At 43.8% G+C, this 14,738-nt stretch overlaps 1 protein-coding gene, 1 long non-coding RNA gene and 1 pseudogene across 2 annotated transcripts; all 3 read left to right on the top strand.

Moving 5' to 3' along the window:
* LOC140280302 (uncharacterized) overlaps nucleotides 1–14,738 on the top strand; it is a 40,776-nt pseudogene that overhangs the window by 24,155 nt on the left and 1,883 nt on the right.
* Nucleotides 7,480–12,595, top strand: LOC140280021 (uncharacterized). Its single transcript, XR_011909380.1, has 3 exons — nucleotides 7,480–7,559; nucleotides 12,154–12,232; nucleotides 12,395–12,595. It is a non-coding gene; the product is annotated as an uncharacterized lncRNA (long non-coding RNA).
* LOC140280242 (protein NLRC3-like) lies at nucleotides 12,680–14,548 on the top strand. The gene has a single exon (XM_072375545.1). The coding sequence runs from the start codon at nucleotides 12,680–12,682 to the stop codon at nucleotides 14,546–14,548; it is 1,869 nt and encodes a 622-aa protein (XP_072231646.1).

Genomic DNA, 14,738 nt, shown 5'->3' on the forward strand with positions numbered 1-14,738 from the left:
CTTCCTTTTATAGTACCTGTTCTCCCTCTATCACTGCTCCTCTTCTTGCTGCTCGGCCCAAAGATGAGCTTGGTTTGGCTCTGCCTTTTCCTCCCTGTCCTGTTTCCCTGGACTATCTCACTCACCTGCACCTTAATGCTAACATCAATAATATTGTTAATATTGTACATTTTTACACTTATATTTTAATACCCTACACTCAACACTTTTTTACTGAAGCATTTTTCTTATTTTGTGTGGAATTATTGTGCCATGGTTTTTTTTATTCGACATATTTATATTTAAGTTCTTATCCTTAATTCTTGGGAACAGGTAAAAAGAAAATTTCACTGCACATTGTACTATGTATGATTATGTATGTGACAAATAAAACTCTTGAATCTATAAACACAGTCAGATACTAAACTGATAGAAATGAAAACAATACTCCATTTCAACATCATGTTTTCAGATGTGTCTGAAATCTTAAAAAACCTTGAGGGCGGTGCGGAGCTTTTGAAATTTGAGGTAAAAATGGGGAATTCTGAGGCTTTTTGGACCATTATGGTGACTCATGAACTAAGGGAAAGTTACCACAGAAAATTATTTACTATTATTATTATTTTGAAAATTAACCGGATGTTTTATTTTGTTTCAATAAAATAAAAATATCTCCACATTAAAACACATTTTTTTCTCACAGTCATCTACCACTTAAACTGCTCTCCACCTACATTTTTAGCTTGATGTGCTCCTCTTCCAGTTACAGGTGAGACTGACTGACTCACTAACATCAAAGTCCGACTTGTGTGTGGTAGTTACCATAGCGACAGTGCATGTTTTTGATGACGCGCAGCACGTAAGCCCAAACTGAGCCCCTGTTTTATTAAACAGTCGCGCTACTCTTGGCTCTTCAAATATTAAATCACCACAATTTAAAAAAATAAATAAATAAAAATACCGAGGACACGACCTCGGTGTCCTCTATGGTAGTTACGGCCTTGTGCACACATCTGGTGCATCTGTAGCAGCACTAAAACTACAGAGCTCCTGCACAGAACAGATCCCAGTTCAAAGCCTGGTTTTAATGTTTCTGATGGCGATTCTGGAGAATCTCAGAGAACATTCAGAGAGAACGGCTGAATAAATGTTTTCAGATCAGAGTTTGTTGTTAAGGAACTTGGAGGCGTGTTTTAACATGAACTCCACTGGTCAGACAGGTTCTATCTGTCCCGCCTCCATCACAGGTGGACTCTGCTCTGACTGGTTCCAGGAAGCAGCTCACCTGTGTCTCAGTCTGTCGAGTGGAGAGTCTTCTTCTTCTGCAGCTCTGAACAATCTGTGAGTTTCCTGTTTGTTTCTGCTCTGTAATGTTGGAGAACATGTTCGCTTCTTATTTCAGAACAAACTTTGATCAGTTTGTGTTTGAAGACAAATCTACACGATGATCAGATTATTAATTAACTGGATTCAATCAAAATGATGATCAGCTGATGTTTCTGTTTGTTTTCTTCACAAATAAACTGCTTCATGCTTTTATTTTATTTAAGTTAAATATATTTATCACATTCATGACCAGAAAAACAGCCGTAAAATCTCAAACACCCCTGAGGTGGATCGTACCATTTTCTAACAGGTTTGGTGATTATTATCTCAAAGGAATGTAGAGATGATGATGTAGCTTCATGCCTCCATCTAGTGGACAGGTAGTGGAAGTACAGCAGCTGATGGCAGCTTCCTCTGCCTCAACACTCCTGTCTGACTGCATTCAGAGACACTGACATGAAACAGAGAATCAGAGCCAATCAGTGGAGGAGCAGCTGATCTGTTTACAGCACAGATGATGGAAAAGAGGATTTGAGTTGATGTGCAGATGAATGATCTGTGTTTCCTCTGCAGATGAAGGTAGAAAGTGTGTGTGAGCTGATGGGAATTCAGCAGCATGGATCCATCTGACAGAAAGTAAGTCTTCAGTGTTCAAACCAAGCTGACTAACAGTTAAGATGAAGAATAGTTCTCAGATAAAATAGTTGATATCTGCTTAATTTATTAATATTCATCATGTCCAGCTGTACATAACATGTAATGTAAACATGGTGCATAAAATCTGTAATATAAATTAAAATTAAATTAAAACAAAGTGTTTTAAGATTTTATTTAATCTCAATTAAATATCCTAAAACTGTCACATTTTTACTTTTTAATGCAGAATTTTACTGACCATGTAAATTTAAACCAAACGTTTATTTTTTTTACAATCAAGGTTAAAATCAGATCGGATTAGTCCGTCACAGTTATTCAGTCGGATCAATCGGAGACGCACACTTCAACATGAACCTGACCCTGAACCCAGCTGTGTGTCCATGAGGAGCGACAGGTCAACAGGTCGTGTTATTGACTTTAAATCAGACCAACGTTCACGGTCTCTGAGGTGAGCTGAGTGTAAATGGTGTAACACTGTAAAATGTACCAGAGTCAGTCTGAACAGTTCTTATTCCAACTTGTGTTTAATGTGAGCTCTTATTCACATCATTTCATGTTCACATGTGAAACTGTCAGAGTGGAAAGAATAGAAGTGCAGGAGATTGTTCAGAGGAAGAGGAATGAAAGCCGACTGTAGTAAGAACGAATAATGTGAGTAAATGAGAGGGAGGCAGGTAGAACAGTCAGGCTGCAGGGAGCAGTGATCACAAAGGTGCAGGAGTTCAGGTACGTGGGAGCAGCTGTCCAAGGAAGTGTGGAAAAGAGGTGAAGAAGGATGGATAAAAGAGTCAGGAGTGATGTGTGACAAAAGGGTCGCAGCAAAAGTGAATAGAAAGGTGCAGAAGAGAGTAGTGAGAGCAGCCTTGTTGTAGGGTTTGCAGACAGAGGCACTGACTGAGAGACAGGAAGCAGAGCTGGAGGTGGCAGAGCTGAGATGTTGAGCTTCTCTTTGGGAGGGACCAAGATGGACAGGATTAGGAATGAGAGCATTGGAGGGACGGCACAGGTTGGAAATGTAGGAGACAAAGTCAGAGAGGGCAGACTGAGATGGTTTGGACAGAGGAGGGACAGTGGATGTATTGGTGGGAGGATGCTGGAGATGGAGCTGCCAGGCAGCAGGAGGAGAGGGAGACCAGAGAGGAGACATATGGATGTGGTCAGCGTGGATATGAAGGTAGTTGGTGTGAGAGCAGAAGATGCAGAGGACAGGGTGAGGTGGAAAAGATGGACTCGCTGTGTGACCCCTGATGAAGGGAGAGGCTGAAAGGAGAAGAAGAAGAGTGTAAAAGATAAACTGAACTTTATTCATCCCACAGCGGGGACTTTTCTTTTTCACAGCAGCAGGAAACAAGACAGCAGGTGACCAACAGAAAGTTCACCCATCAAGTTATTATAATAATGTATCTGAAAAAACACAAGACAAGACAAAAGAGCAACATAAAATAAAATCACATATTTGGAAGATGATCTAAAAAAAGAGTAAAATATTCAGTATGGGCTATATTATAAAAGAAAATAAGGGAATAAACTGAACATATTTCACACCTTTTAGTCCTAGTAATGCACAGATTGCACATTTTGTACAGCACAGAGAGAAATAGTTGGTTGTTGAGGATCCTGATGGGCTGAAAGATCTGCGGCAGCGTTCACTGCTGCTCTTTGGAAGCAGCAGTCTGTTGCTGACAGAGCTGACCTGCATCAGTGGTGGTGGTCCGGTCCAGTTCATCGTTGAGGTGAACACCAGGAACCTGCAGTCCTCCCCAGTGTCAGTGTATATTCTCCAGGTTTTATCAGTCAGTGCCAGGTCCTTGTATGCAGGTTGTTTCTGCTCACCTGTGTAATTCCTTCCTCTGTATTTTTCTTGTGATCAGCCGCTTCATCCCTCTTTGGTTCTCTTTTAGTTTATTTGCAGTTTTTAGCTCCTGCCTTGGCAGCACTTTAAATTGAGTTGTTTCAGTCAACCTTTTTGCCAGCCCTCGCCTCCTTCCTGGTAACTTTTAGGTCCTCAACCTCCCGCTCCACCACCACTTCTGACAATAACCAGTTTTCAGATGAATTATTTCAGACTTGGATCAGTTCTTGATGTCTCTGATGAGATTAATCAGCTGCATCATGTGTGTAAAGTGATGTTTACTTTAGTCTCGCAGATCTTTATTAAAACAAAGTGAAGTTTTCATTTGATTTATTTAAAACATATAATATCGTTAATATATCAGTGATTGATCTGAGTAATCTGGTGCATTAAGTCAGTAATGTTAACTTTTTTTTAATTCATTAAAATTTAATCTCACAGCTTAATATCTTAAAACCAAAACTGTCACATTTTTACTTTTTAATCCAAACTGAATTTTACTGAACATGTCAATTTAAATTAAACAAGTGTTTTTTTTCCTATCAGCAGCTTTCAGAGACCTGAACCTGAACCCAGCTGTGTGTCCATGAAGAGCGACAGGTCAACAGGTCGTGTTATTGACTTTAAATCAGACCAACGTTCACAGTCTCTGAGGTGAGCTGAGTGTAAATGGTGTAACACTGTAAAATGTACCAGAGTCAGTCTGAACAGTTCTTATTCCAATTTATGTTTAATGTGAGCTCTTATTCACATCATTTCATGTTCACATGTGAAACTGTCAGAGTGGAAAGAATGGATGTTAAAATAGGTCTCTTTCAGTGAGTAAAATATTAATAATGATATTTATTATATAGGAGCTGGTTCTAAAATAAATGTTCTGAACAATGCTTTACAAACAGTCTAACACGAACAAAGTCACATGAATCAATAATAACTTTGATTTGGGAGTACTTCGAGGACCTCCTCAATTCTACCTACACGGGCTCGGAGAGCTCGGACCCAGGGCCTCCCATTTCTGGGACTGAGGTTGCTGAGGTGGTCAAAAAGCTCCTCGGCGGCAGGGCCCCAGCGGTGGATGAGGTTCGTCCTGAGTTTCTCAGGGCTCTGGATGTTGTAGGACTGTCTTGGCTGACATGCCTCTGCAGCATCGCGTGGACATCGGGGACAGTGCATCTGGACTGGCAGATCGGGGTGGTGGTCCCTCTCTTTAAAAAAGGGGACCGGAGTGTGTGTTCCAACTACAGGGGGATCACACTCCTCAGCCTCCCTGGTAAGGTCTATAGCATCAGCTGCTTTACAAACAGTCTAACATGAACAAAGTCACATGGATCAATAATAACTTTGATGGTAAATGTCCCTCAATGCTCACGTGGGCAATGATAGTGAGTCCTGGAAGGGTGTGATTGGGAGGAACGGCCCCCCCAATCTGAATCAGAGTGGTGTTATGTTGTTGGACTTCTGTGCCAGTCATGGACTGTCCATAACAAACACCATGTTCAGGCATAAGGGCGTCCATATATGCACTTGGCACCAGGACACCTTTGGCCGCAGTTCGATGATCGACTTTGTGGTTGTATCATCGGACTTGCGGCCGTATGTCCTGGACACTCGGGTGAAGAGAGGGGCGGAGCTGTCAACTGATCACCACCTGGTGGTGAGTTGGCTCCGCTGGTGGGGGAGGATGCCGATCAGACCTGGCAGGCCCAAACGTATTGTGAGGAACTGCTGGGAGCGTTTGTCAGAATCCCCTGTCAAGAGGAGCTTTAACTCTCTCCTCCGGCAGAGCTTCAACCATATCCCGGGGGAGGTGGGGGACATTGAGTCCGAATGTTCCGTGCCTCCATTGTCGAGGCGGCTGACCGGAGCTGTGGTCGTAAGTTGGTCGGTGCCTGTTGTGGCGGCAACCCCCGGACCCGCTGGTTGACACCAGTGGTGAGGGAAGCCTATCGGGCCTTCCTGGCCAGTGAGACTCTGGGAGCAGCTGATGGGTACCGACAGGCCAAGCGGGTCTCGGCGGTTGCTGAGGATAGAACTCGGGCCTTGGAGGAGTTCGGTGAGAAGAACGATGAAGAACGACTTCCGGACGGCCTCGAAGAGATTCTGGTCCACCATCCGGTGTCTCGGGGGGGGGGGAGCGGCTCACAGTCAATACTGTGTATGGTGGGGACGGAGCTTTGCTGACCTCAACTAGGTCCGTCCTGCCCACAATTCGGGGGTACTGGAGAGGAGGATCTGTCAGATAGTCAAATATCGGATTCAGGAGATGCAGTGTGGTTTTCATCCTGGCCGTGGACCATCTCGACTGTGTCCCTCGGGAAGTTCTGTGGGGGGGGCTTCGGGAATATGGAGTGCCGGACCCCTTGATAGGGTCCGTTCTGTCTCTATATGACCGGTGTCAAAGTTTGGTCCGCATTGCCGGCAGTAAGTCGGATACGTTTCCGGTGAAGGTTGGACTCCGCCGGGGCTGCCCTTTGTCACCGTTTCTGTTCCTAACTTTTATGGAGAGAATTTCTAGGCCAGGGCGTTGAGGGTGTCTGATTTCGCGACCTCAGAATTGGGTCCCTGCTTTTTGCGGATGATGTAGTTCTGTTAGCATCGTCAGGCCGTGACCTTCAGCTCTCAATGGAGCGGTTCGCAGCCGAGTGTGAAGAGGCTGGGGTGAGATTCAGCACCTCCAAGTCCGAGACTAGGGTTCTCAGCCGGAAAAGGGTGGAATACTCTCTCCGGGTCGGGAATGAGATCCTCCCCAAGTGGAGGAGTTCAAGTATCTCGGGGTCTTGTTCACAGTGAGGGACGAATGGAGCGTGAGATTGACGGGCGGATCGGTGCGGCGTCTGCAGTGTTGCGGGCTCTGCACCGACCCGTCGTTGTGAAGAAGGAGCTGAGCCAGAAGGTGAAGCTCTCTATTTACTGGTCAATCTACGTTCCCATCCTCACCTATGGTCACGAGTTGTGGGTAGTGACCGAAAGAACAAGATCGTGAATACAAGCAGCCGAAATGGGTTTACTCTGCAGGGTGTCTGGGCCTCCCTTAGAGATAGTCATCCGGGAGGGGCTCGGAGTAGATTGAGAGGAGTCAGATGAGGTGGCATCTGGTTAGGATGCCCCCTGGACGCCTCCCTGGGGAGGTGTTCCGGGCACGTCCCACTGGGAGGAGACCCCGGGGGAGACCCAGGACATGTTGGAGAGACTATGTCTCGCCTCGGGGGTCCCCCCGGAAGAGTTGGAGGAAGTGGCCGGGGACAGGGACGTCTGGGTTTCTCTGCTAAAGCTGCTGCCCCCGCAACCTGACCCCCGGATAAGCGGTAGATGATGGATGGATGGATGGTAAAATGTCTGAACAGGTTTTCACAAAGAAGAAAGTTTAAAACCCAAAAACATGACAATAATAATACCAATAACCTCCTGAGCCCATGTGGCTGTATTGATCATGGTGGCCTGACGGTTTCTCCTGCAGTGCTGCCTGAGGGCTCCGAGCTCATCCAACAGTGGTTTCTGTCCTTGGCCTTTCCACACTGAGGTTTCCCCAGACTCCCTGAATCTGTTCCCAATATTCTGCTCTGTAGATGCTGAAAGACCAAAGTTCTTTACAATCTGACTCTGAGAAATATTTCCTGAACTGATGATGATTCTCTGATGGAGTTTGGCACAAAGTGGTGAGCCATGACCCATCCTTGTTGGAGAGACTGAACCTTTGGTGGAAGCTGCTTTTATACCCAATCCTGACACCCTCACCTGTCAGCAGGTAACCTGCTGGTTGGAGAAGCTCCAGAAGCTGTTTCTGTAGATTCTATAAACTTTCTGTCTTTCTTTGACTCCAGAACAACTTTTACTGAGTGTTGCTGCATCAGATTCTACATTTGCTTCTGTTTTCTAAAGACAAAGAAGTTGGTCAGTGAAGACTCTGAAAACCATTTCTTTGGACTCGTTTCTGTTCAATAAATCTGGAAACCAATTAACTGATTCCAGATTGAAGCTTTTGTTGTATTTTAGAAACTGCAGATACAATCCAACCAACTGTTAGCCCAATTTTTTCATTGGAAGCTCAAGAACAAGCTGGAGAAATCGTTTATTAAAAAAGTATTTATTAGTGGTCACAAGTAGAGTATATTGCAGCGCTGGACTCGGAGTGCCAGAGCTTTGTTGCCTCTCGCTACTCTCCCATCTCCCTTTTGATGTCCTCTGCACTTGACTATAGCAACTTGTTTTGGTTCAAGTATGGCATAATAATTGATTTAAGTGTTTAACCGGGGTGCCTGCTGAGGTCACGAAGCCTTTCCTTTTCCAGTGACACATGTCTGGTATAGAGGCATGTCTTTAACTGTAAACACTGTTTTTGTTTTCATTTCACTAATTTATTCAATGTTTATTGTTAGATTAATTAATATTTATCTGCAGAGTTAGAATTTGCTAATAGTATTAATATAGTGTTCAGATGTACAGCTCTCTGGTTGCTGTGGCTGTTTTTAAATGTGCCATGAAAACAAACCTTGACTTGACTTGTTATGAGTCAGACTTACTGCAGCTGTCTTTAAATTTCTTTTAGAGTTTTCTTCTTTAAGAAACTCATTGGTGATATCTGACTCTCGTTGTGCCTTTTATTGCCGTGTTTTTGTTAATTTCCTAATAATCTAACTCACTTTAAACCTTTCTGTAAAGCACTTTGCTGCTCTGTTAAGATAACAGATCAATTGATTCATAGATCTGCTGCAGTTAAATAGTTAAATGGTTTAATGAGATCAAATATAAATACTGATGATGAATATTAACTCAGAATTGGTGAAAATAAGCAGAGGAGAAGTATTTAGATCAGCTAAATTTTAAGTCATGTTACTGTGATCTCTAACACAATAAAGGCTAACCTTTAATGATTTAAGATGGTAAGAAACTGTCTGACACCTATCTGTCTGACCTTGCTGTTAAATCCCGATATTTTCACATATGTCATATGGTCTGACTGTCCGGTCTCAGACCTGCTTCAGGTGGAAATCATAAAGTCTCAATTTGTAGAACATCTTTTGTTCAGGCAGTTTTTCAATTAAAGGATCAAAGATTTAAATGCTGTGTTTGCTTGTCTGACTTTAACTTTTTAAGAGAGCTGTTAAATCTTAATTCAACAACAAACTGGTTCTAATGTTTAGTTTTAAACAGTCTGTTCTTCCTGGATTTATTTTGGATTTTTTATTTTTTATTTTGTTATCTCTTCACTGTGATACGTGCATTGAAAAGCGGATTTCAGATTGTCCATTCAATTTGGTATTTCTCCCATTCATCCATCCATCCATTTTCTATACTGTTAGTCCGTTAATCGGGTAGCGGGGGGGGGGCTGGAGCCCATCCCAGCAGTCATCGAGCGAAAGGCGGGGTACACCCTGGACAGGTCGCCAGTCCATCACAGGGTCACACATAGAGACAAACAACCATGCACACTCACACTCACTCCTAAGGACAATTTAGAGTCACCAATTAACCTAACATGCATGGTTTTGGACGGTGGGAGGAAGCTGGAGAACCCGGAGAGAACCCATGCATACACGGGGAGAACTCCACACAGAAAGGCCCCAGGCGGGGATTAAACCTGGAACCCTCTTGCTGTGAGGCTATGGTGCTAATCACCACACCACCGTGCAGCCCCTTCTCCCATTCAAATTTATTTTAAAATAAATTAATTGTTGAATTGATGATAAATGCTCTAGTAAAAACTTCCATTATCATTGTAAATTTTTCGACTAAATAACTATATGTAACTCTGGTACTCTTTAAGTACAGGCCAATGATCAATCAGAATCTGTCCTCACTCTCAGGGCTGAATGAGGGAAGAAGGAAGCAGGGTTGGGATGAGATAATCTTAGGGTGAGAGCATTTATGACAAAGCTAAGGATATCTAACCTTGTCTTTTCCAATTACACATGTCCACATGTACAGCCTAAGCTGTTTATGCTGAATCTGTATAAATGGTCAGTTTTTTCTTTTGCTAAATGGCATGCTTCTGTTATTGAGCATGCGTGATGTTGGGAAGAGGTGTCTTATCTGCTAGTGTAGTAGGATGTGTCCCTGGAAAAGATGACGTTGTGTCTGGCACATGCTGTGGTAGTGGTGCAGAGGACTGCATCTGAATATAGAATTTAACTTCTCCTAAAAATGCTGACAGTCTGCAAGAAATGTTCCTTTTTTTTCGTCTTTATCTGCCCTTGCTTTCTGGAATAAACCTGCCTCCTTTAGTTTTGCTGTTGCTTGATTCTTATTGCCTGTAGCTTGTTTTGAAAACATGGAGAAATCCCGTAGTAGCGGTGGAGCACTTTCACACCCCCCAAACATTCCTCTCTCTTGCATTTCTCTCGTCCAGTTCACAAATCTCTCAGTCCCTCCTTTTTCATCTTCTCTTCGAACCTTTTTTATCCATCTAGTCAAGGTGTTAAACAATACCGACCCCAATGAGGTTTACCTGTTTTCCACTTCTCAACTATGATTTGTGACATGTTTAAATGTTTTACACGTGTTAATCAGAATGGGTGAATGGCGCAATGCCCGAGTGTTGGACCCGACCAAGAAGCTTCTACACAGAATCTTTTACTCTGTGCGCTTGATCGCTGGGGGTTCTCCCAGTCCCTTCACTCGTTTTAATTCACCAATCTCTGTAACACCCTAACTAAATTCCCCTTTATTTTCTATTCCAATGCCCCCCTTTTACAGAACCACTTGAGATCTGTGTCAGTGTAGGAATTCTCGATCAGTCTCGACTGCTCGATACACTTCCACTAACACAGTAAAATATCAACCAAGTAGCAAACCACCCCACATTTTCATGAAAAATAATAAAACTTAGCCCTGTGTACTTATGCAGAGATAAACCCTTAGTATATCGTCTATGCACAACATCTGCAGAACCACCGCCGATTGCGGAGAGAAAAAAAAACAAAAACAGACACACCGCCAATTGCGGATTTTACAGTCCAACCACCAAACGTGAAGTAATACAGACCCACCGCCGATTGCAGATAGAGGTCCAAGCGCAGAAAATACTCTCATCCGGTCATGCAGTAATACCGAGATTACTCACACCGCGATAGCGGACTAATAGACCCCCGCCCATTGGCATCTAATTCCTATTCAATTTAGAAGACAGGATGAATTTATGTTATCTTAATTTATGTCTTTTATTTGGCCAAATTGTACTAAACTAGGACACATATGACTCTCCCTATGTGAGACTATGTGTTTATACTTTACATGTGACCACCTAGTAAACCTGCAGACACAAATTTTGTGCTTTTGATTTAGTGATCGGAGGACATCCTAATTCAGACAATTTAGTTTAGAATGACCAATGTGCAGAAATTTCACATATCTTGATACAAGAGGTTTTCTGCTCACCGTGTGTTTTAGGCGCCTTGAATTGTCTGAAGAAGGGTCCCCTCCAACCAGCTCCGGAAGTCCTCGATCGGACACGGTCTCAGAGTCAGCCAATCCGGGTCACGGCACCAATTGTTAGCCCGATTTTTTCATTGGAAGCTCAAGAACAAGCTGGAGAAATCGTTTATTAAAAAAGTATTTATTAGTGGTCACAAGTAGAGTATATTGCAGCGCTGGACTCGGAGTGCCAGAGCTCCCGCAGGAAATCCGTCAGGCCGAGCCCCGTTATCCGGAAACATGTCATATTTATATTCAGCTTTATCTCTTTATATCATATTTATATTCAGCTTTATCTCACAGAAGTTGTTTTCACACTTGTCAGAGTATAATTGGCCAGTTTTGGGTGACATGCTCAGGCCAGCTGCTGTCCTTGTTGTGTTCTTTGGATGTGATAAACAATGTGTGTGTGTGTGTGAGTGCTGTTTTAGGCGTGGATCTAATGGACCAGACCTATCTGCCCTAATAGAGATGTTTTGTCTGACCCAGTTGTTTATGTCATTCTAAGGTATTGGACCATTTAAGGTCATCGATTGTGCAGTATGAGCAGAGTGGAAAAGTAGGAACATAGGTTATTTAGGAAAATACAGAATATGAATTTATAATGTCTAAGATAAAAGCCAATTATAACAAACACATCAGCTCGACTCCTCACAAACACACAAATCTTCTGTCTGTTCACACAGTTCTGTGTCCCTTCCTCCTCAAACTGCTTCATCTGACATCAGCTTCCTCCCACTGTTAGAGACACACTGAGCTCTTATCTTCTGGAACACAGATGCTGCTGATGTGCTGCTTCAGAGTAAATCAGCTGCTTTATGGCTGCATTCACTGTTCACATCCACACATCCCTTCATGGACCTTTACCTTGTGTTTGTCTCTGTGTGGACAGACACAATGTGAGCTCATTCTTCATCATTCCTCCACAGAGTGGACCAGCAGAGCTCAGAGGTTCCCAGTGGCCAGTCTGCCCAGCAGCATCAGACACAGCTGGACTCCATATTTATGGTCTGTACATGTACAACAACTACTTTTCCATCTATTGTGTTCACAGTCATCTCCAGGCTGCACTTTGTAGACCAGCGGATTGTCAGTGTGTCCAACATGGATCTGATGTTTGGCTCCATGATTTCAGTCTGATTGGCTCATTCATATAGTATTCTGTTCCAGCTGCTGGAGGACAACATGCTCACTTTTGTGAAGGAGGAGCTGAAGAAGATCCAGAAGGTTCTGAGTCCAGATTACCCAGAATGCTTAGAGAGTCAGAGGGAGGGTGAGGATGAAGAGCAGAGGAGCAGCAGAGAGGCATTAGTGAAGATCACAGTTCACTTCCTGAGGAGAATGAACCAGGAGGAGCTGGCTGAGCGTCTGCAGAGCAGTAAGAGGATTTCTCTAAAGATTTAACCTGCTGGATAAATGACACATTTACTGATGTCTCAGCTCACAGAACAACACATGTTCAAATACTCATTCTTTACAGGGTGGAAATGTCTGTTTACTGATGTTATTTCTTGTCATCATTCAGAACTTCTTGCTGCAGTTTGTGGACGTAAAGTTAAATCTGCTCTGAAGAAGAAGTTCCAGTGTGTGTTTGAGGGGATTCCTAAAGCAGGAAACCTAACCCTTCTGAATCAGATCTACACAGAGCTCTACATCACAGAGGGAGGGACTGGAGAGGTCAATGATGAACATGAGGTCAGACAGATTGAAGCAGCATCCAGGAAAGCAGACAGAGCAGAAACATCCATCAGACAAGAAGACATCTTTAAACTCCCACCTGGAAGAGACGAACCAATCAGAACAGTGATGACAAAGGGAGTGGCTGGCATTGGGAAAACAGTCTTAACACAGAAGTTCACTCTGGACTGGGCTGAAGGCAAAGCCAACCAGGACATCCACTTCATGTTTCCATTCACTTTCAGAGAGCTGAATGTGCTGAAAGAGAAAAAGTTCAGCTTGGTGGAACTTGTTCATCACTTCTTTACTGAAACCAAAGAAGCAGGAATCTGCAGCTTTGAACAGTTCCAGGTTGTGTTCATCTTTGACGGTCTGGATGAGTGTCGACTTCCTCTGGACTTCCACAGCAAGGAGCCCCTGACTGATTCTAAAGAGTCCACCTCAGTGGATGTGCTGCTGACAAACCTCATCAGGGGGAACCTGCTTCCCTCTGCTCGCCTCTGGATAACCACACGGCCTGCAGCAGCCAATCAGATCCCTCCTGGCTGTGTTGGCATGGTGACAGAGGTCAGAGGGTTCACTGACCCACAGAAGGAGGAGTACTTCAGGAGGAGATTCAGAGATGAGGAGCAGGCCAGCAGCATCATCTCCCACATCCAGACATCACGAAGCCTCCACATCATGTGCCACATCCCAGTCTTCTGCTGGATCACTGCTACAGTTCTGGAGGATGTGTTGGAAACCAGAGAGGGAGGAGAGCTGCCCAAGACCCTGACTGAGATGTACATCCACTTCCTGGTGGTTCAGGCCAAAGTGAAGAAGGTCAAGTATGATGGAGGAGCTGAGACAGATCCACACTGGAGTCCAGAGAGCAGGAAGATGATTGAGTCTCTGGGAAAACTGGCTTTTGAGCAGCTGCAGAAAGGAAACCTGATCTTCTATGAATCAGACCTGACAGAGTGTGGCATCGATATCTCAGCAGCCTCAGTGTACTCAGGAGTGTTCACACAGATCTTTAAAGAGGAGAGAGGGCTGTACCAGGAGAAGGTGTTCTGCTTCATCCATCTGAGTGTTCAGGAGTTTCTGGCTGCTCTTCATGTCCATCTGACCTTCATCAGCTCTGGAGTCAATCTGATGGAAGAACAAAAAAAGAGGTTTAAATCATTCAAAGACAAAAAGAAACTAAAATATCTCCATCATAGTGCTGTGGACAAGGCCTTAAAGAGTCCAAATGGACACCTGGACCTGTTCCTCCGCTTCCTCCTGGGTCTTTCTCTGCAGACCAATCAGAGGCTCCTACGAGGCCTGCTGACACAGACAGAAAGTAGCTCACAGACCAATCAGGAAACAGTTGATTACATCAAGAAGAAGATCAGTGAGAATCTGTCTGCAGAGAGAAGCATCAATCTGTTCCACTGTCTGAATGAACTGAATGATCGTTCTCTGGTGGAGGAGATCCAACAGGCCCTGAGTTCAGGACGTCTCTCCACAGATAAACTGTCTCCTGCTCAGTGGTCAGCTCTGGGCTTCATCTTACTGTCATCAGGAAAACATCTGGATGTGTTTGACCTGAAGAAATACTCTGCTTCAGAGGAGGCTCTTCTGAGGCTGCTGTCAGTGGTCAAAGCCTCCAACAAAGCTGTGTAAGTACAGAGATAAATATGTTTTAAATACTGTGTTTACTTGTTAAAAGGAGAGAAAATAAGTTATTTCTCAGATAATTTCAGTTTGTAGATAACACAGATTCACAGCAAACAGTTACATCAGATCAGTTCACATAAAGAGGAAAGAAACCCGCTGCAAGAATGTGGCAACACTTTATAATATATAATTATTA

This window comes from Leuresthes tenuis, unplaced genomic scaffold (genome assembly GCF_036924035.1).
Source record: "Leuresthes tenuis unplaced genomic scaffold, fLeuTen1.0.hap1 SCAF_21, whole genome shotgun sequence".
NCBI classification, from domain to species: Eukaryota; Metazoa; Chordata; class Actinopteri; order Atheriniformes; family Atherinopsidae; genus Leuresthes; species Leuresthes tenuis.

Bases quoted from the DNA above. Each gene is read 5' to 3' on its own strand.
- LOC140280242 (XM_072375545.1), top strand. From the start codon at position 12,680: ATGTTCAAATACTCATTCTTTACAGGGTGGAAATGTCTGTTTACTGAT.